The sequence below is a fragment of the Seriola lalandi genome, unplaced genomic scaffold (assembly GCF_002814215.2).
Source record: "Seriola lalandi dorsalis isolate HSWRI2012SDOR001 ecotype SW California unplaced genomic scaffold, Sedor1 jcf7180002054736, whole genome shotgun sequence".
Taxonomy (NCBI): domain Eukaryota; kingdom Metazoa; phylum Chordata; class Actinopteri; order Carangiformes; family Carangidae; genus Seriola; species Seriola lalandi.
Window position 1 is genome coordinate 922,080 of NW_019525289.1, and position 20,603 is coordinate 942,682.

Consider the following 20,603-nt stretch of genomic DNA (forward strand, 5'->3'; position numbering starts at 1 on the left):
AATACATTAAAAAATATATTTTTAAAAATTAAATTACATTCTTTAAATATTTAAATAACCCATTAAGGCAATACATAATATAATGAAATATTTTTTACAAAAAGTATCGAAAAGTATCGAAATACATATTGGTATCGGTATCGAAACTGAAATTTGGTATCGTGACAACCCTAGCATGCAGCATATAAATATGTAAAATATGTATAAATATATCATGAAAATTACGAGGAATCAACAATGCTGCGCTACGCAGCAGCCGGCGGGAGGGGCAATGTTGCGCTACGCAGCACCTGGTATAAATGGGTTAAGCATCTCGGCTCATGGGGAATCCAAGTAGCACAGGGGAAAAATATTGTTTCTGGGATGTGAAGTTGATAAATGACTATGTCCTACAGGTTTAGGGAACTTGCTGTTCCAAACTGAGAGAAAAAAGGAGCAAAAAACAGTTTAAAAAAGTTACTTCAAAATAAACAAGAAAAGAGAAACATTTCACAAGCTAATAATCTGAGTAATGTCTGGAAAATGGCACTATTAGCTTCAAAGTATCCTCCTCATTAGGTTTAATGACCCTATAAACTCCCCTCTGGTTTCTAGGTCTCTTTCAGAATTTCCATTGAATCCCAGAAGTGTCCATCACATGGCAAATCTGAGGTCATTAAGATTAAACCGCTGGGCTTCACTGAGGAGGTGGAGATAGTTCTGAACTTCATCTGCGACTGTCAGTGCGCAGCAGAAGGCCAACCCAACAGTGACAAGTGCCATGAGGGCAATGGGACCTTCGAGTGTGGAGCCTGCAAGTAAGTATCAAGCCAGGAAGATTTACTAGGTCAGTTCCGCTGAACCATGTGCAATGAAACCTCAAGGAAGTGTGAGCTTTCAGTTTCCAGCTACAGCTGTACATCTTTAAAAGGTGCACTTCTGTGGTACATGGTTCAAAAAAGGAGGAAGGAGATGGGCCTGTTTTTGCTTTCTCCACCCAGATAATCACACCCGTTGGTTCAGAGTAGTGTTTTTCACTTGAAGTACTGTTTCCCAAACATTTAGTAGTCTATTTATTAATTCTCTGCTTGTTATGTTCTATTGTGAGAACATGTGTTATTACTGAAATGTTTAACCTCTCATCTTCTGCCTCAGGTGTAATGATGGACGTATTGGGCGTCTTTGTGAGTGCAGCAAAGACGAAGTCCGGACAGAGGACCTGGATGCCAACTGCAGAAAAGACAATGGTACAGATATCTGCAGCAACAATGGCGACTGTGTCTGTGGCACCTGCGAATGCAAGAAGAGGGAAAATCCAGCAGAGGTCTACAGTGGAAAGTACTGTGAGTGCGATAACTTCAATTGTGACCGCTCCAACAACAAGCTCTGTGGAGGTGAGGACTGTGTATATATAATGACATTTCAAACACTGACTTGGTTTTATTGAAAGCCCTGCGGTAACCTCTGCCATTGCCTGTTCTTCACCAGGACATGGGCGTTGTGAATGCAGGAAGTGCATCTGTGATGCCAACTACACCGGCAGTGCCTGCGACTGCTCGCTGGAGACCTCCACCTGCCTCGCCAAGAACGGGCAGATCTGTAACGGTCGTGGTACCTGTGAATGTGGAATCTGCAAATGCACCAACCCCAAATTCCAGGGTCCAACCTGCGAGATCTGTCCCACCTGCCCCGGTGTCTGCGCTGAGCACAAGTGAGTCTGAGGCTATATAATGATCAATGTATCAATGTTGGTGGGGGTTTTGGGTTTGAGCCCCAAACTTGTCTCTGTTTGCATCTCCTTCTCTAATGTTTTTATGTGTATGTTTCTTCTCGGCCATGCCATAGCTGCCTTTGAGGACATGTTCTATAATCATCAATTAACAAACATATATATTATATTAGACTCAAAATGTTTCAATTTGATTACTGTTAGGCCAGCAAATAAAGGAATAAATGAAGTATTCATTATTTATGCACCACATTGACATTATTCCTGGGTGTCTTACTTCTTTGAAGTGGCATATAGACATTAATTTCAGGACATAAGATAATTTAATTCTATATGAAAAATCCAAATGATTGAACAGTTGTTGAGACTTTATACTTTTGGTATTATCATCTGAGTATTTCCAAAACTTTGGCAATAGTTCTGTCTTAGTAACCTTAGTAACTATTCACCACTCATTGGTCACAATGTGAGTTGGTTCCTCTTAGACTTCACTTAATAGATGTTACACCGTGAAGAGTTAATCAACCCCTCCGTCTATGTTTCTGCAGAGATTGCGTGCAGTGCCGAGCATTTGATGCTGGAGAGAAGAAGGATACATGTGAGCACGAATGCAGCTACTTTGAGCTCATCAAGGTGAAGGATCGCGACAAGCTGCCTCAGCCCACAGACCAGAGTTTCCCTCTGACTCACTGCAAAGAGCGAGATGCCAACGATTGCTGGTTCTACTACACCTATGCCATCAGGAACGATACCAAGGAGGTCTACGTGGTGGAGAACTTGGGTAAGATTACATCTCTAAATTTACTAAAATTGAAAACCTGACTGTATATGATGCTGTTTGTATGATTGCATCATTATTTTACAAGGTACATTGTGGAAATTTTGACAACTAGAAGCTCTAAGAAGCATTTTTTTTTAAAATGTATTAATCCTTGTGTTTATGTCTCGTACACAATACACAGTCCTGCATGTGACAATCACATGCCAAGAAACACATAAATATACCTGCTAAAGGCAAAGAAGAAGAGTGCAAGCAAGTAGTCATGGCTGTAAAACATGCAGTTTTCAAATTTTAAAAAAACACAGCTATGAAAATGTTTTATGAGGAAGGAAGTGCATTCAAAGCAGCTTGTTCAGCCTCAGTACATGTACATGTTGGTACAGCTTAATGTGAACAGAGCTTTGTGTCTTTACAAGTAAACTCCTCATGATACCATTGTAAATTTACTTTAGATTCCTCACCTTTGAATACATGAATGTTAGTTGCAATAGTAGTGGTAGTTATAATGGTGATAGTATGATGGGCGGATATTTTGTTGCTCTCTCACTTTTACAGTTAATACCTGAATTACTTCAAGGTTACAGTCTGTATTAAATATTTGACGCATTCACAGGTTCGTTCCCCTTCATCACAAATTTTGTTTTGAGATGTAAAACCAACAGACTATCATGGCTTGCACATGTTCGCTCTGCATCATGGAAAGAGTAGGCTTTTCTTATATTTGCAAACAACCCAAAATAAACTGAATCATTTGTCTAGGATGCAAATTTTCTATATTGAAACTGTTGGTTCACCTGTCTTTTAAGATATTTTTTCTTCTCATCAGCAGTGGATTTTATTCGGTGTCTGTGCATTTTCTGTGTTTCAGAGTGCCCAGCAGGACCTGACATCATCCCCATCGTGGCAGGTGTGGTTGCGGGCATTGTGCTGATCGGCCTCGCCCTGCTGCTCATCTGGAAACTACTCATGATCATCCATGACCGCCGAGAGTTTGCCAAATTTGAAAAGGAGAAGATGAACGCCAAGTGGGACACGGTAAGTCAGTCACACCAGAGCACCTGGAGCAATAACTGATTAGACCTTTTCCTAGTGCACAGGTTTCATTTTCCTCCACCGTTCAAATAAATTTTACCTGAAGTCTCCAAGCTGTGTTGTTTCAGCTGCTGCACCAGCTGCACCAAGATTATATATGTTTACTCAGGGAAATAATGATCTGACTGTCCCTAACTTTTAAAAGGATTGAGGTACAATCATTTTTAGCCTTTCCAGGCCTTAAACTGTATTCTTTATGGATGTGAAACAGTGACACATCCATAAGGTGTGGAACAGAACAGAGAGAATCTGTAGCTCTGTGGCCCTCACTGTCCTTGATCAACCTGAGTTCCATGATGTTATGTTTAGTCTTTATTCGCTGAGGGAGCGGCCTTCCCCTCAGCTGACAGTGCTGCCTCTTGCTGTCCACATGGTACAACTGCACAACCATAAAAGGCAATGAAGCTGAGAAAGAGGAGGGCTGAGGGGTGACCACTGGTGGAAAACTACACTGTTGCTCACTCCTATTTGTTAGTCACAGGAGCACAGGAGCAGGCTGTTTGGGAAGCAGACATTCATCACAGGCAGCGTTAGTGGGAACTACTTGTAAACATAATTAGTTACCATATTATTGCAGTAGACATTGGCAGATAGCTCACAGTTACTCTCTTGTAAAAAGTGACTTGTTAGATTCCTTTCTATTCCATCTTAATAAACATGTAGTAATATAGTTTGTGCTGTTAGGGATCTTTTCAGTGTCTGTCATTTTATTTTTTTAGGCAACCTGATCGTATTTATATCAATAACACTTGGAATGTTTTTTTTATTCCCAGTTCGTACCAGAGGGACACTGGGTTTTTTGCTGTTATGTATTTTTGCCAACAGTTAGAAAGATATTTCATTAAAATAAAAAAATCAGACTGAAATGTAACAAATCACAGTTTACAGGAAACATAAAAATACTACTTAAAACAGAAAAGAAATCATAATTCTTAGTATATATCATTATTTGCATGTTTGAGATGGAAAAAAAGAAATGGTGACCATAACAACAAGAGATATTACATACCTGTTAAATTTCTTCCTAATCTTTCCTGCTGTGCTGAACATCTCTCTCAGACGTTTATGCCTGTCCTTTCCACTGTTCCTGTTCATTTCTTTTTCTTCTGTTTTTCCCTTTCATCTTCCCCCTTTCTTTCTCCATGTTAGCAAGGGAACCCCATTTACAAGAGTCCTATTAACCAGTTCCAGAATCCCAGCTATGGGAATACAGCCGCTGCTCTTTAGGTCCAAGTTTGTATCACCAGATGGCTTTGTGCTCTTGCATGAAATTTCTCTGCGCACTTTTACACCTTGATTGCCTTTATTGAGGGAAATGAAAGGTTTGGTGATTGCATGTTGTGAAATTAGCATGATTAACCAGAGGTGCCTCGTTATATTTTAGTGGATTGTTGTTAATACTCACTCAGTCAATTTACAAAGTGGAAAAATATTAATATGAACAAACAAAATAATTTAACTCATAAATTATTGTTCAGCTCATCTAACATGTTTGTCCAAAATGTTGCTGCAAAAGATGAACTGTGTGGCCACATGCTCATTGCTGGAGTTTCTTGTTTTTTTTTCCTACTGTACAACCTAGTCTGAAACTGTTGAGTTTACTGATATTGAAATTTTGAAACCACCAATCTGACCTACATGAAAGTTTGAGTGCTGTGATTTGTTAATCTGATTACTCACAACCGTTTAACTCACTCTCGTTGTTTTTTCTCTCTTTCTCAGGGTGAGAATCCAATTTACAAAAGTGCCGTAACAACTGTCGTCAATCCAAAGTACGAGGGCAAATGATGGAGCTGTGCCCTCATTGTGACAACACTGTATGGAAGAGAAAATGGGCGGGGTGAAGGGAGGGGTGGGTTTTCTAATGCTCTCACTGTTTGTTTGTTTGTTGTTGTTGTAGTCACCAAAAGATAGCAATGCATTTCGCCACTATTTCAGTTTGTTTTACTAACTTGGTTTATTTTCTATGCATCGTCTGAAATGTGTACAGTCTGTGTAAATGTGGGGTTTTTATATTTTATTTTATGCCTCTGCAGAACTTGAGAGAATGTTTTTTGAACAGATTTTTTTTTTTTTTGTCCCGCCACAGGACTGGCAAGGTAACAGAAAGCCTAACTGTGCCTTTTTTTTTTTTTTTGTCATAGAACCATCAAGCTATCAGTGTTTCGTTGAGGGTGTAATTTGATGTTGATAATGGGCAACAAATGGAAGCGTTCCTTTCCAAATTACTATGTATACAATGTGGAGTGCGCTGCAATCTTGTCAGTCAGTGATTCAAAACTGCAGGTGGGCAAAGGTCTTCAGATTGATCTGCCGATTGATTTGAGCAAAGCTTTTATTGTGTCTGTAAGCGTTTTGACTGAGTAGATATCACTTCTTTTTAAATGTCTCTTTGGATTGAACTTTTCATATGTAGCGCCAGTTGGCCATGTACGGCAATGAATTGTGTACAGTATATTTTGGGTTCTGTGTAAAGCCATATATGTATTCACAGAACAGGGTTGAAGGCGTTAGTATTTTTTTGCCAAGTGACTTAATCCATCTGAACAATCAATTGAAATGTATGTTTATCTACAAAAGATATTTTCTTGGGCTGCCTTTCTAGGTGAAAGGACATCAGTGTACAGTAGTATTACTGTTTGGCTCCAGGTTTTACTTGCTTAATTTAAAAGCCAACTCAGGTCCTTTAATCTTCACAGCAATGCCAAATACGCAAATCTGCCTTATTTGCTAACAAAATTTCCTTATATTGAAATGCCTTGTTTTATTTGTAGAATTTGAACTGGAAGAAGGGTCCCAGTTTTTTTTTTTACGTCAGTAATTCCAACCAACTATTTGGTGGTGCCTCGATCAAACGTTTTTTATTGAACAGAAATAGGAGTGGATATAATGTCATTCAGTTCTAAAGATCAATTGACAGGAAATGGCTTTAGATCTCAAGAATTTTTAGTTTTTGTAAAAAAAAAAAAAAAAAAAAAAAGGTTACACCTGTCACCGTTGTTTTTAAGTGCCTTTTTTCAATTTCGACAACACGTTCACATTTGCAATTCTGTATTTCTGAAATTATTTATTGAATAAACAATCAAAACAATTTACCCCCATATTGTTAGGATACTATTGTGTGATTTACTATTTTCGTGGATTTGTTATTAACTTATTTGTGTGTTTAGTGTGTACCAGGAGGTCTGTTATTGCTGTGCATGAACCTGATGGAAAAACTCTGAATTGACCAAATGATCTGCTCTTGTGCCTCAACAAAACTCAGGACAGAGGACAAAGCAGGTTATTGATCGATGACTTATAGATAATCCTGACAAATGGAAGCAGTGTAAACTGTGAGCTGGTTGAAATGAGTCGACCAGATGAATTATCAGAAGAGTTTTCATTTTTTCTGCTCAAATCCATTTTTAAAATCCCTGGTAATTAAAAGTGCCATGATGTAGAAAGTTTTCTAAATATTCATAACGATTAATGTTTTAAGGAGAACATTGTGTCTTTTAAGTAGTTACAGTTCATCACAAAGCAAAGGCACACTGGGAATCTTTTTTTTCTTCTTTTTTTTGGTGTATTGCTACTTAGATTTGTCTCTTTTTATAACGAACTTTGAGAAAACATCTAATGAAATCAGGTTATTTTGTCTTAACCTGATGGATAAAATCAAATTAAGATGATATTGAGCTGAAGAGGGTACTGTAGAGCAATGTTTATTTCTACTCAGTAAGGTGACTAATGTAAAACATGAAATGTGCTTCAAAAAAGTTGGACTGTGTGGTAATCTGTTAAGACTGAACTAAACTACATTGTGTTTTGAATGATACCAAAGTTTATATTGACAATACTTGTGCATGTTTTGAAGTGATCTGTGCATGTGTCTTGCATTCCCATTTTAACTGTAAAACAAATACAATGCAATGCAATATAAAAGACAAGGGGAATTTAAAAAGTAAAACTAAATAAAAGATAAAAATAAGATAAAATAGAATAAGACAGATAAAACAGTGGAATAAGGTGCAGTTAAAGTGCAGTGAAACATATGAATAAGTAGCCCCAGGTTTAAAAGTAAAGCTTGTACTGTGCATAAATTGTATGCACTTTAGATGTTTAGATTCTTGTCCATCAGGGAGGCTGCAGCAGGACAACCCAAACACACTGCCAGAGTCAAAGAACTATCTTCAGAGATTTGAAGAACAAGGAGTCCTGCAGCTGATGGTCTGGCCCCCACAGAGCCCTGATCTCAACGTCATGGAGTCAGTCTGGGATCACGTTAAGAGACAGATGGTACTGAGACAGCCTAAATCCACAGAAGAACAGTGACAACTTCTCTAAGATGCTGGAACAACCTACCTGTGAAGCACCTTGAAAAACGGTGTGCAGGTATACTGAGGAGAACTGGTGCTGTCACAGCAAATATTGATTAGATTTTTTACCTACTTTATACAATTTGTGTGAAGTTAATTGAAATTTAAAAACTACTCGTGGCATTATTTAGCATATTTGCTTTACTTTTAGGGTATAGAACGTGTGCACAGTAAGCGAAAAAAGTATAAGTAAAAACATCTTAGTTTTTACGTCTAAAAACAATATACAAACATGTAAAAGTAGGACCTTATCACAACGTTTAAAAAATGGCTGGGGCTCAGACTTCATGCTGACATCGTAAGCCAATCACGTTTCGTTCCATCCCCTCTGGAACGTGACGCCACAAACCCAGGGGCTCTCCACAGGTGATTGGTGGCCTTCGCTGTCCAATCACAGGCCGCGTTTTACAGCAAAGTTGTTAACCCCCAACAGTAGCACTTTGGTTTCCACCTCTCTAGTTTCACCCTGCTTTACATCGACAGGAAAATACTGACTTTTCATCGACCGAAAAGCGCTTTTTAACGAGCAGGATATAAACCGGACAGCGGCTCTCCCCACCAGGACTACCGGCTCACCGTTGGGTGTTTTATTATGAAACCAACTAGGAAAACTAGCTGTGGCTAACGTTAGTGTTAGTTGGCTCCCTCTCTGGCTAGCTGCGTCGTGTTGGTGTTGCCTGGCGTTTTTTTTTTTTTTTTTTTTTTTTTTTTACTTCTGACTTGCAGAAATGTTGTCCATCTATCTTTAAATCCCTAACGTGTGCTGAATGATCGACTTGGTGAGTATATTCTTGTAATGTTTTTTAACTTGAATCGATGGCTGCTTAAAAAAAGGCCCATCGTGAAAAGTGTTTCTGGCATCAGATGATTTCATACACGCAATCAAATTCCTGGCTGGTCAGCTGGATGCAATTCAGCACTAAAACCACAAGTTCCTAATCACTTTGTCAGCTCCCAAAGCGAGGAGAGTGTGATATCGATCGATGTAAGCAGTGGAGATATTTTTCATTGTATAAAACAAAAATCTAGTTCATTAGTTGTTACATTAATGGCAAAATTAGAATGTCGGAAACCTGATCTGGCTAACTGGGAGAGAAAACATCAGCAGGAGGCAGAGGTGAAGAGTCGATGAGAGGCTCACATACAAATCTGACATGATTTCATATGAGGGTTTTTCCATCATCTTGCTTTGAAATGTAACATTGTTGGCTCACAGGCATAGGGTGTGTGGCTAAACAGTGCCAGGCAGCCCCTGTGGTCTGCCAGGGAACTGCTCGGCCCTGGCCTGCATGGATCATAGACTGTATCCCTCATATCCCCTGCATTAGTAGAACCCCTCCTAAAACACCCACCTCTCCCTACAAGGACTCAAAAAGGGGGAGAGACCTTTATGAGTGATTTGGCTTCCCAGTAAAGATGAAGTTTGGAAGATCTGCACCCAGCCAGGATTAAAGCTGCCTCATGGTGACTAGCATTGGTTGTAGTACTATAATTATTAGTTAATAATTATTCTTTAAAGCCTGCTTAGAGTAACTGATTGGTAGGGTTCTCTGCATCAAATAAGCCAGGTAAGCTGTAAATCAGAAAACTAAAAAAAAAAAATAGCTCTGGATATTGTGTGACAAACCCCAACCACAGGGGACATATGTAGGCTAGTACAAAGTATGTGAGGCATGAAAATACTGTTTGTTATGTTGAGAAGGTCTGTTAGTGTGTTAACATGTTTTACTAAGTTTTCCCGAAGCTTAGCAGTCAAGGTCACACACATTAACTTGGAAGACTAAAATATGTCACCCTAGCTCTTGTCATTTTTGCATAATCACTGGACACTGAGGCCCTGACCTCGAACTCGGATGTATGCCTTTTTCCTAATGAATACATAGGCTGGTAATTGCAGAATATTTCAAGGAATTTATCTACAATACAGCTCATTATCTGTGACTGAATGTGAAACCATGCCTCTAAAATGCGATGGTAATATTTCAAAAGGCAGGCATCAATATCGCATTATACAGTGCCTCCAATTCTTAGTGTTTTTAACAGAGGAGCTTGCACATATGTACCATCTTCTGAACACCTCAAACAGCCATAACCTCATTCCAAAGGGCTCAACTGCCAGACAGCAGAACAGGTAAAATGTTTAAAGGAAATCTACATCTCTTATATGGATCTCAATATTGGCTAAACTGTATTGATAAGGTATCACAAGTAGGATTTGGAGGAATCAACACATAACATCAAAATTATTGATAAATCTAATTAGTTTTATCTTAAATGGACCCAGCTGGTTATCTTCATCCAGCAGATAAATATTTAAATACACATTTGTATATTGTGGTTTCATGTGCCATGGTGCTCATGATCACAGTGCTGCTTTTGCATAACGGAACTCTTTCCTGGCAATAAATATACATGAATTTGTTTAGATTGAACACTGACTATACAACAGGATAGGTTACTGTGGAGACAGGTTACAGCTGAACTGTTAAATGTATTTTTGCAGGGGTCTCGGGTTTAGCTTAAACCTCAGATAGGGACCTCTAGTGGCATTCAGGCGCAGAGTTGGGTTTGTCAGTACAATTGACCCCTTTTAAATGTTACGTCATTTTACCCAGTAGAAACATAGCGAGACATAAGAATCTAAACCAGTGTCCGTGACCCCCATGAGGCTGTGCCTAGCCACAGCAGTTATTTTAGCCAAGTGCTAAAGTCAGCATGCTAACATGTTCACAATGACTATTGTTAGTGTTGAGCTCAAAAGAGGGTCACCAAAGTCATTAGGATTTGACCTCTGGGGACTTAAATTATCTGTACCAGATTTTATGGCAGTCCTTTCCAAAGTAGTTGAAGCATTTCACAGAAAACCAAACATGTCATCCTCATGGTGGCGCTAGAGGTAAGGTCAGGGATCGCCAAAGTCATGCGGATTCTTCCTCAGAGGAACACAAATATTTACAAAATGTTTCTTCTCCCCTCATGTTTTGCTACACTACAGAGAAAAAAAGTAAACCGCTTTCTTTGCAATTGTAACACTGCATTATACAAAGATCAAAGATATATAAATCTGATTAAGAGGATCTCACTATACAAACGAGCCCATTTGACGCAACCCATAAACACAGCCAGGTGTGGTTGTTGGAGGGTCAGACCAGGCAGCACTGCTGACAATCGTGATCAGGTGGTGGACAAATGTTTTTTGTCTTAGCTCCACCCAGACAGCACTTTCCTAATTAAAAGACCTTAGTTAGGGCACTTTTTTGACTGACTTGCAGGCCCCTTGGTTTTATTTTTTCCTGTAACTGAGTTGTCATAATATGTTTTTTATTTAAAGCTTTTGTGTTCATGTAGTTTTGACTAAATGTCCCTGTTGCTCTTGTGAATTGACTCTCAGGTCCTCATAATGCTGTCAGTGGATTTAACGATGATAAGAAAACCTCAGTTCACCTGGGTGGACCCTGGCTAAACCTAATGTCATCAACAGGTAAAGTATTTTAATGATTGTAAAATATTATTATAACCTTGATAAATTAACATTCTAAATGTCTTTGGCTCTGGCTCTGTTGGATACTAAGCATAGATACTACATCAACACTATTCCCAAAAACCTATAGGGTCATGGCAAAAGCTTATCTCAAAGCAACCCAGTTGCAGCCTAGAGTCCAGCAAGATAAGCATGGTGCCAACATTGTCACGGTTAAGGGCTTTGACACGGCTGGAATCACCCACATTGAATACATTGAGTACACTCATAGAGCTGCATAGTGTTTTGGATCTAAATATTCACCAAATAGTGTGTGCCGTGTGTGCAGTGGTGTTTGTACTCCTTACAAAAATGCATGTTGGTGTCCTGTCCTGAAGATCAAGATCATTTGCCTGTCAGACCAGAAGAGGGCGACATTGTTCAAATAGTGAACATGACGCCATGAAGCGTTCACCTGGAACAGACCTTTTTTTCTGTTGTGGGCTGCTATAGAATCACTGCTGATAGATAAGGTTCAGTGGATCTGTTATCTCAGGTCAGTTTGCAGGAACAGTTATTTCTGTGGTTTTTGAGGCGTTGGCTTGTAGTGGCTTAAGGACTGTATTTCTCCAGTTTTGTTCTAAACCATAAAAGCAACTACCAGAAAAGAAATTTAAAGTATACTAATATTTGACCTAATACAACTTGGTTTTAATAGCTTTGATTCTGAAAAAATACATTTGGATATAAAAAAAATTGAATCTTTCAAATAAAAGGTAATTGAGGCATTTACTCTTAGTATTTTAAGGGTATACTGTTTTAAGTTATTGAGCAATATAAACTTGGAAAGATGAGCTTTGATTTATTATGATTTGAGAATTCTGGTAAGAATACACATGGATATGATATTATAGGCTCAAATTATTGCACTGCACAGTCAGTAATTCACAATCAACAACACCAAATTTTGAATAAGTAAGATGTACATTTTATACAACTTTCGTGATATTAATCATATCAGGTGAAACGCGTTAATGACTTCGTTTCTAAATTTATTTAATTTATCCGTTGTCTTAATATAATATTCAGTTACTTGGTGGAACTTAATAAATGATAATATATGTTAAATACAACTACAATTTCAGTTATTTTTTTTTTAGGAAGTTAAGCTTTTTAATAAATTTGTAATTCCTCTTTATTTAAAGGTTTCATTAATATATAAACCATTTTTTGCTTATTTATTTTATTATGGCGGTATATATTTCGGCCATGCCTAATGTTTATTTCAATTATTTATGTGTATGTGTGCAGAGGAGTTAGTTTGCAAGAAATGCCCCCTTCCCCCCACCCCCGCAACGCGCAAGCGCTCGGGACCGTGTGGGAATGGTCGGTCCACGAACTGGGGGTTGGACCGCTCCGAGCGAAACAGCGCAAAAGAGTTTTAAATGTCCGCCATGTTGTCCATGGCGCACTGAACCACCGATAGGGAGCGGAGCGTCGGAAAAAAACAGTCCGAGAGAGAGCGACCAAGATCCGGGCCTTCCCCCGGCTCCGTTGGCGACGCCCTAAATACAAGCTACAACCATTCGAACGTTAGAATAGAGATTAACCGCACAGAAACATCCATGAAAGCTCCACTCGGTACCGTTGTGAATATTAGGAGATCGGATAGATTTATATTGCATCTCGAATTGTGAAAAATGAGTAAATTGTCGTTTCGGGCACGGGCGCTGGACGCTTCCAAGCCACTACCCGTCTTCCGTTGTGAGGATTTACCCGACCTACACGAATATGCATCCATTAACCGGGCAGTGCCGCAGATGCCTACGGGGATGGAGAAAGAAGAGGAATCGGTATGCTTTAACAGTTCCAAAATGTGAAAATATACGCTTTGGTTTATTTCTTATTTTTACATGATCAGAGGCGTCCCTCTTTTTTTCTGCGCAAGCTTTCACAAAATGGCCGCCAATTTTCTCAGAAGAAACACGACAGATTTCTGTTGCATATTGCATATATGTGAGACTTGGACGAAAGCTTGGGTGAAGCGGAGATACATTGTGTCATTATTGGATTAAATCGCTAGGTTTTGCCGGCTTATTTATGCGTGAGGTGGTTTTCTGAGTACAAAGGAGTCATGTGACTTCAGCAATTCCGACATTTTGTCTTGTCTGTCAGGATGGGGCCTTGTGTTGGCGTAATTGCAAAGGACCAGGGCAAGGGGGAGCTAGTGATTTCATATTATATGTGGCATCTGTACCACTACCAGACAGGAATGTCAATACTGCTGCCATGCATTTGGGAAATCTTAACCTTTGTCATCTTGAAACATACAGTATATATGTTTGTTTGTGTTGACATTGTTTTCATCTGATTTGCAGTAGGACATGTCACAGTTTAGGCACAGTTTGCTGTTACCACTTCATGGTCATGTCATGGATTTGTGTATGTGTGTAGTTATATAGTGAGGCTGTGGGTTTTGTTCCCACACTATATTTGTAATGCAGCTGTTGTTATTCGGGTATTGCAACAACTAAAACCATTGTTCGAACAGTAAATGCACTGGGGTAATCATCCTGTTTGTGTAGCTGTCAGACAGGAGTATTATTTAATCTCCCACAGTCTTGCAGCAACTGAACCGGCAGAGATTTCTCCTAATATATTTACTTATGTTGACTTTTCAGAGTAGGTCACATGGGGGATAAGGTGGTTATTCTTGATGGCTGTTGTGACTACAATAAACATCCCTCTGGTTTCACAGTGTTGACATTTGATTTACCAGATAAGCACATTAAAGCCCACCTAAAAATCAAAGTCTCTAATGCTTGCACATTTTGGTTTGGGGAAACTCTGCTTGCTGCTATTGCAGATAATTGGTTAGCGTATGCTGACAGTCTGTTGGAAAGAGAAACAAGATATTTTAGGTGAGATTTAAGGATGCACCAGCCACAGAGGCAGATGCATAGACGGTTTGCTTCTGTGTCTGTCTGGGTTGTGTAGCATCCCACATGGGCGGATTTAGTTATCTGTAGGCTGTAGTGGGGTTGTTTGTAAACTAGATGCAACCCAATGGAATTCTTTTTTTACTGTGTTCTTCTGTTCTGTTCTTGTCATTCATCAGCAGCGTGTCACAGCGAGGTCCTTATCCTGGGTCCCCTAAGCAATATATTACCCTCTCCAAGGATTCAACTTTTGTAGCTGACTCAGCAAGCTTGACTAATGTTTAAAATATAAGGGCAGGCAAATGGGGAATATCAGTACAGGCGTCTGAGGTGGATGATGCTATTATTCACTGAAAGTGTGTTGCAGCCGGTCTGTGTCCCTGCTCTTGTGGAGGCTCAGTGTCAGGGGTTCAGTATGTCAGATAGCACAGCAGGCTGGCAGACCAGCGGCACGTGGCGCTCAGGAGGAGATCAGGGCAGGAAGAGGGAGGAAGGGGGGGGTTGCTGTCACTTCAAAGTCTGTGCTCTGCTCAGCTGGAGTGCTTGGTTATGTAACAGTCATATTATCATAAGAGATAGGGCAAGGCCTGCTGCATGCCAGCCACTCAGTGTTTGGAGTCGTCTGTCATGAATTTTTACGTCAGAGTTCAGATGGAGATTTGCTTTGAATCAGTGACGGCAGATATTGTAGCTCACACTCTTTTAAAAGCCTTAAGGTGTGGTGCTGTTGCCTTATTGTACTGTAAATGCATGTATTTTAGTTAATTGGGCCTGATACTGCATTCATTGATCCACACAGGGAGTAGTGCCTGGCATTTCTGGAGACTTGCTTCACTTTTATTATGAACAGCCATCCTTTAAGTGTTAATGCATCAGCTTTGCAAGGTTTGCTTACCCACAACCACATTGACTACCCACTCGATTTTCAGTGGTCTACAGGGTGAATATGTGGTGTCTCTGCACTTCCTGACGCTCTTCTAATAGAGAGCTTTTAACAGTGAGCTGTTGAACTCAGACCACAGAGCGACTTTTCAGATTCAGGCCATGCTCGTTTCAAGCAATTAGTGAGCACAAGACTACGGCCTTGCTCTCTCTGTTGCTGCTGGACTCTGCCTTTCAAAAGTTGTATCTCTGTCCAGCATGTGGTTTTATAATTTATAGGCGGTGTGTATGTAGTGTGGCTTGACTGAAGAGCCATCATCGCAGGAATTCCCCCAGCACGTGCTGCTTGTTTGTTTTGGGTCAGACACTTTGTCTTGTGTTTACATTTGGGTGAAAGTGAGGTCAATATCTGCAGCCCGGGTGGGAACCCACCGGCATCTGTTGTGTTTGCCTCTTTGCCAGACATCGTTCTTGTACACACACACACACACACACACACTCTCTGATTCTGGCATACCACTAGTTTCTCACTGCGTGACCTTGCTGGGTGGGAATTTGGGGCATGTCACCTGTCCAAAGTCCCTACAGTCTACATGCTGTGAAATTGAAAGTTGCCTTTGTCAGCTGTTTCCCTCCTTTTTTCTTTAGCTGTTGAAAGTTCTGCATTGGTGTATATGTGGGCAGCGTGGGAAATTAACATCAGCCTTGTGGCAGGTTCTCCACAGCCAGTTTACCAGCTAGGCAAACCTCAGCTGGAACTCTCCAGTCAATGGCCGATGATTGGAAGACTACTGTATGAACATTGACTGTTTGTGATTAATTGGTTTCACGGCATTATTATGCAATAGTGGGCCCACGCTCAAGCTTGAAAAAACTTGCAGACACTGCCATGGTCTTATTTTACCAGCAGCCACATTCATTTGTGGAATGGAAAGTTTCTCAGTTCACGCTCTGTTACTTTACAAACTGCTTAGCAGAGTTGGAACAGCCAAAAACGCAGGCTGATGGCTGCTGTTAATTTCCCACCCCACTTACACTGGGTGTTAAAAATCATCCTCCCACACAGCACATAAACCTGCTTTGTACTGTAGCTATGTGTCCCTTGACAGCTCTAGCAGACCGTTCCCTGCAGCTGTCCATCATGTTAAGTGGCATTTACAGTGTCTGGGACAGTAGCTGTCAGAGGCGAGACTGGGGAAGGTGGAGGAGGCTCTGGCTGCCTCAGCAGACTTGACAGTGATCGATTTGGTCATTTTAGAACGCTATTTCTGGGCTCCTGTGTGTATGTGTGAGAAAGCGAGACCAAGAGGAAAAAGTTTGTGTGTGCAAGGGCACCAGCCAAATGCTCTGTATTCTGACTGTTCACCTCAATCTGAGTCTATTTATTCTCAAGCAAATAGCCATGGAGGGGAAAGTAAACAAACACAATGCTTGATTAGGTTTGGCAGCTGATGTGATTTTGCTCAAGGCCATTTGATTTTTTTATGAGTTTCTCCCTCGTGGTGGAGAAGCCAGAAGAGGTTGATGCGGAGGTTTAGGGGCTTGCCGGGGGAATGTTGGAATCAGATAGGAACTTGAAGGTTATGCAAGCGTACAAGCACAGAGTGGGTTAGAGCAAACACTACAGATAGGTTGAATGTGTAAGAGCTTCGAGTTCTGTCTGCAGACGCCTTAGGGAAGCTTTGAGAATAAATCTGAAAGGCTTGTCATCAGCACCTTCTTCTATAGGCAGTCGTTGCATCCTTAGAACAGATCACCAGAGCACATACTGCCATAAATGTAAAGTATAGTCACTTGCCTCGTGTATGACAGAATATTGCTAGTCTCAAAAGTCCAAATGGTTGTGATGAACATGGGGCTCTGGGACACAATAAATCAGATTTAATACAGAAGACTGAACCCGTTACAAACAACATGTTTGTTTTTTCCTGACTGTGAAATGAATTACCACCAGTTACTTTGAGTTTTGACACCAGTACCAGGGACAAGTAATAAAAAATGAAAGATAAAGTAAGACTTTTTGCACACTGTAGTTGCTCATTTGAAAATGCAGGAACATTGTGTGTGTGTGTGCATAACTACACTGTTGTCTAACGAGCATTACCCTAACCATTCAATCGAACTTGGTATATTAAAAATTAATCCAAATAATTTGTTGTGATTATTTGTCCACACTTTGCAGTCCTGGAAAAGCTGTTTTTCTGTCAGAATACAGTTCTGTTGTATGAAGTGATAACTTGACTAATTGACTAAATGACTAAAGACCATATGAATAGTGAAGCTCGTGCTGAATGCTGTGGAACAGTGCTTTGTGTCTTCAAGGTCTCAGTCAGTGTCGAGGACCATCTGTTTAGAAACCCTGTAGCTCTGAAAAGCCTGCCTGTTGGGGTCTTTTTAAAGAGACACAAATTGATTAGTGTTCTGCTGGGTTTGTCTTCAGTTTCACTTGGAGGTCTTTCTGAGAAGCGGCACGCTTGCTTGATTTAACCCAGTGAAAACAATTTGCCGCTCCTATGTTCCTGTTCTTTTCTCCTGGCCTTCATGTGATGCCAGGGGCAGCTTAGATTAAAACAAAATCCAGATGATATGAATCCCTAAAATGAAGAAATTACATTTTTAAAATGTGCTCATAAAAATGTTTAAAGTAGAAATACCATAGTGATTATAAGGGGGCTCCTCAGCTGCATATCAGGTACTACCAGAACTCTAAACAACTGTCTTATTCAGACAGTTTCATGTAAGTTATGGTAATGGTTACAGTCTTGTCGGGCGTTTCTGTTAGAGCAGTTTTCCAGTTACTTAAGTAACAAAGTGCAATAAATTTATAGGAGTCTTGTTGATATATAACCAACTTGAAGTTGTGTAGTGCATATAATAGTTACATAGCATATAATATTCACCCCATGGAAAATATATTTCCCTCTGAATTCTGCAAAGAAATAAACCTGTAGGAGGAGACTGGGGGAAAAAAACAACAGTGCTTTGCAGGGCCGTTGTTAGTTTCTGAATGGGGATGGGTCCAGTGTGTGACAATAGAAATTTGTCAACTGTCAGATTTTACCATACTGTTTATAAGAGTTTCTTGTTGTATTAGACGATTGATAGATGCCAAAAATCCAAGAAATCCATAACCGACAATTCCATCTGTATATCCATGTAGGATTTCTCACTTGAAATGAAAAGAAAACATACTCATACTCATAATATATTAATATCATGACACAAAATCACATATACCTTTAGGCTAACACAAATAATACCTCAACTTTTTTCATTCATAGCAGCAAACTGAGAAGCCTGCCAGACACACTGGGGCCAATCATGCATACTGTGGGGCAATGCTTGCATAAGAGATGAGGTCCAGACATAGCCAGTAGAGCTTGAAGTACAGTCAGTACGACAGGTCATATTACCCGTGAATAAGAAGCAGTTGCTTAATTGAGTTTACTGGAGGAGCAGCATTAGGTCTCAGCCAAGAGAATGTGGCAGTTTAGAATCAAATTCCTACTACTGTCTCTTTGACAGTGTCAACTGCACAGGCTCAAACTGAAAGGAAGTTGTTCAATACTTACGTAATGTAGTATATCCTCCTCAAGGCTGCCATGTGTGTTATACAACAGTGGCCATGTGATACGACTGACTGGTGATAGTTTTGGCAGCAGGTAAATTCAATTGCTTTTCATGCAAAAATGCATAACAGACCAGTTGCATTTCCAGTCTCACACTTCCTCATTCAAGTACGTACACACACACACACACACACACGCTTTCTCTCTGTCTGACTCACTCACTCATTCACTCACTCTGCCTACCTTCCTGAGACACAGACATCCCCCACCCCCACCCCCCACCCTTGTGTCTTTGACAGCCGCAGGGGAAACAATAAACACACACCATCTCTCCAGAGAACTGTTGAACGAGCCCAGCGGCACGCTGCCTTGTTGACAGACTGCCTGCCTGCCAGTGGCTCAGTGCCCAGCTCGGGGCCAAAGGCTCCACTACTACGACTGACTGGGACTGTTCAGACAAGCAGCCCACCAGCAAACCAGTTAGTCAGCCTTCCAGCCTGTCTGCCTTCCTTCCGGCACATTCCCTCCTCAACGGGTTTGGCAGCAGCAGGCTCTCATCACACTTGTGGCGGGTAGATAAGGCCAACAGACTGATCGCTGGAGACAAAAACAGTGTCAAGTTTCCCTCTGTATTTGTGCTTGAGAGTGATGGCATGTTCAGATTTGTCGCTGTCGAGCTCCCACATGCCATTCTAGGGCCAATCTGTAATTCCTTATTAAGATTTAAATACATTGAAAACATTGACTGGTACTCATTGTTTATCTGGATAATCGCCTGCAACTCACTTTGCAGGTGTACATTCGGCTGGTATCTACATGAGTCAGTGTGTTTCCCTCACAGAATGACAGTTTGCAAGATATCGTTTCGGTTGGACAATGTTCTGTTTTGCTCCAGCTGCTCCACAAATTGGTCTTAAGCTGGGAGTTGTTTAGTTTGTTTCAGCCCTTTGAAGTTTTACCTTTTGCTTTGCTTTTTAAAGGACCAAAGCTGCTCAATACTCAGTAAACCTCCTATTGTGGGCATTGTGGCAGCATAATTAAATCTATAAAGGTTGATTTTTTTTTTTTTTTTTTCCTACTTCTTTTACTGTGTTAAGTTGAAATAGAGTTAGAATACTAGTTCTAAATAATGACTGCAAGTGTTTCTGGCAGAGAAAAGAAAATGCCACCAAACATACATATTATGTGGCAAAAATACATTTTACAGTTGAAAAGTAAACTTGTTGCTGTTCTCTAGTGGACAAACTGTTTAACTGAATTCCTTTCCTAAAACCATGCCATATCACACTAGTTGCAAAGTCTTTTTGCCTTCAGATTTTGTTTTTAAATTTGTTTTGGTTTTTTTAAAAGGTTTTTCAGCTGTGTGGTACCAGGTTTCTTTACCCAGTATGTTCGCTTCATACCAGCTTGATGGTTTCAAGAAAAAAATGTCCTCTGCTGCGTTTAAGTGATTTTATTTCTATGGTAGTTTGTATATAATCTCTAGTGAGAGAAAATCCATCCTCGGTGGTGCAGGTGTCTCAACTCCATCTGTGTCTCTGTAGGAACACCATCTCCAGCGGGCCATCTCGGCACAGCAGGTATATGGCGAGAAGCGGGACAACATGGTCATCCCAGTCCCCGAGGCGGAGAGCAACATCACCTACTACGACTCCCTCTACCCTGGGGACTACAAGATGCCAAAGCAGCTAATTCACATACAGCGTAAGTGGGCTTCTCTATTGGCAAATATATGATGTAGAAAGCAGAGACAATGAGTTTGATGTAGCAGTTTAGGTTTCATTTGGCTTTTGTGTTTACCTCAATTATTTTTG

At 40.3% G+C, this 20,603-nt stretch overlaps 2 protein-coding genes across 4 annotated transcripts in view; both read left to right on the forward strand.

Moving 5' to 3' along the window:
- LOC111668415 (integrin beta-1-like) overlaps positions 1-6,682 on the forward strand; it is a 24,587-nt gene extending 17,905 nt beyond the window's left edge. Inside the window, exons 11-17 of one of the 2 annotated variants that reach the window (XM_023424474.2) lie at positions 595-797; positions 1,135-1,373; positions 1,468-1,690; positions 2,257-2,489; positions 3,358-3,524; positions 4,731-4,808; positions 5,304-6,682. In XM_023424474.2, the coding sequence (XP_023280242.1) occupies positions 595-797; positions 1,135-1,373; positions 1,468-1,690; positions 2,257-2,489; positions 3,358-3,524; positions 4,731-4,808 (1,143 nt within the window). In that variant the 3' untranslated portion in view covers positions 5,304-6,682. The remainder of the gene's footprint in view (positions 1-594; positions 798-1,134; positions 1,374-1,467; positions 1,691-2,256; positions 2,490-3,357; positions 3,525-4,730; positions 4,809-5,303) is intronic. The other variant, XM_023424475.2, reaches the window with a different exon arrangement.
- Positions 6,683-8,382: 1,700 nt separating this feature from the next.
- LOC111668432 (enhancer of polycomb homolog 1-like) overlaps positions 8,383-20,603 on the forward strand; it is a 30,418-nt gene continuing 18,197 nt past the window's right edge. Inside the window, exons 1-3 of one of the 2 annotated variants that reach the window (XM_023424494.2) lie at positions 8,383-8,718; positions 11,331-11,420; positions 20,334-20,493. In XM_023424494.2, coding sequence (XP_023280262.1) covers positions 20,394-20,493 — 100 coding nt within the window. In that variant the 5' untranslated portion in view covers positions 8,383-8,718; positions 11,331-11,420; positions 20,334-20,393. Of the gene's footprint in view, positions 8,719-11,330; positions 11,421-12,834; positions 13,253-20,333; positions 20,494-20,603 lie in introns of those variants that run through there. The other variant, XM_023424491.2, reaches the window with a different exon arrangement.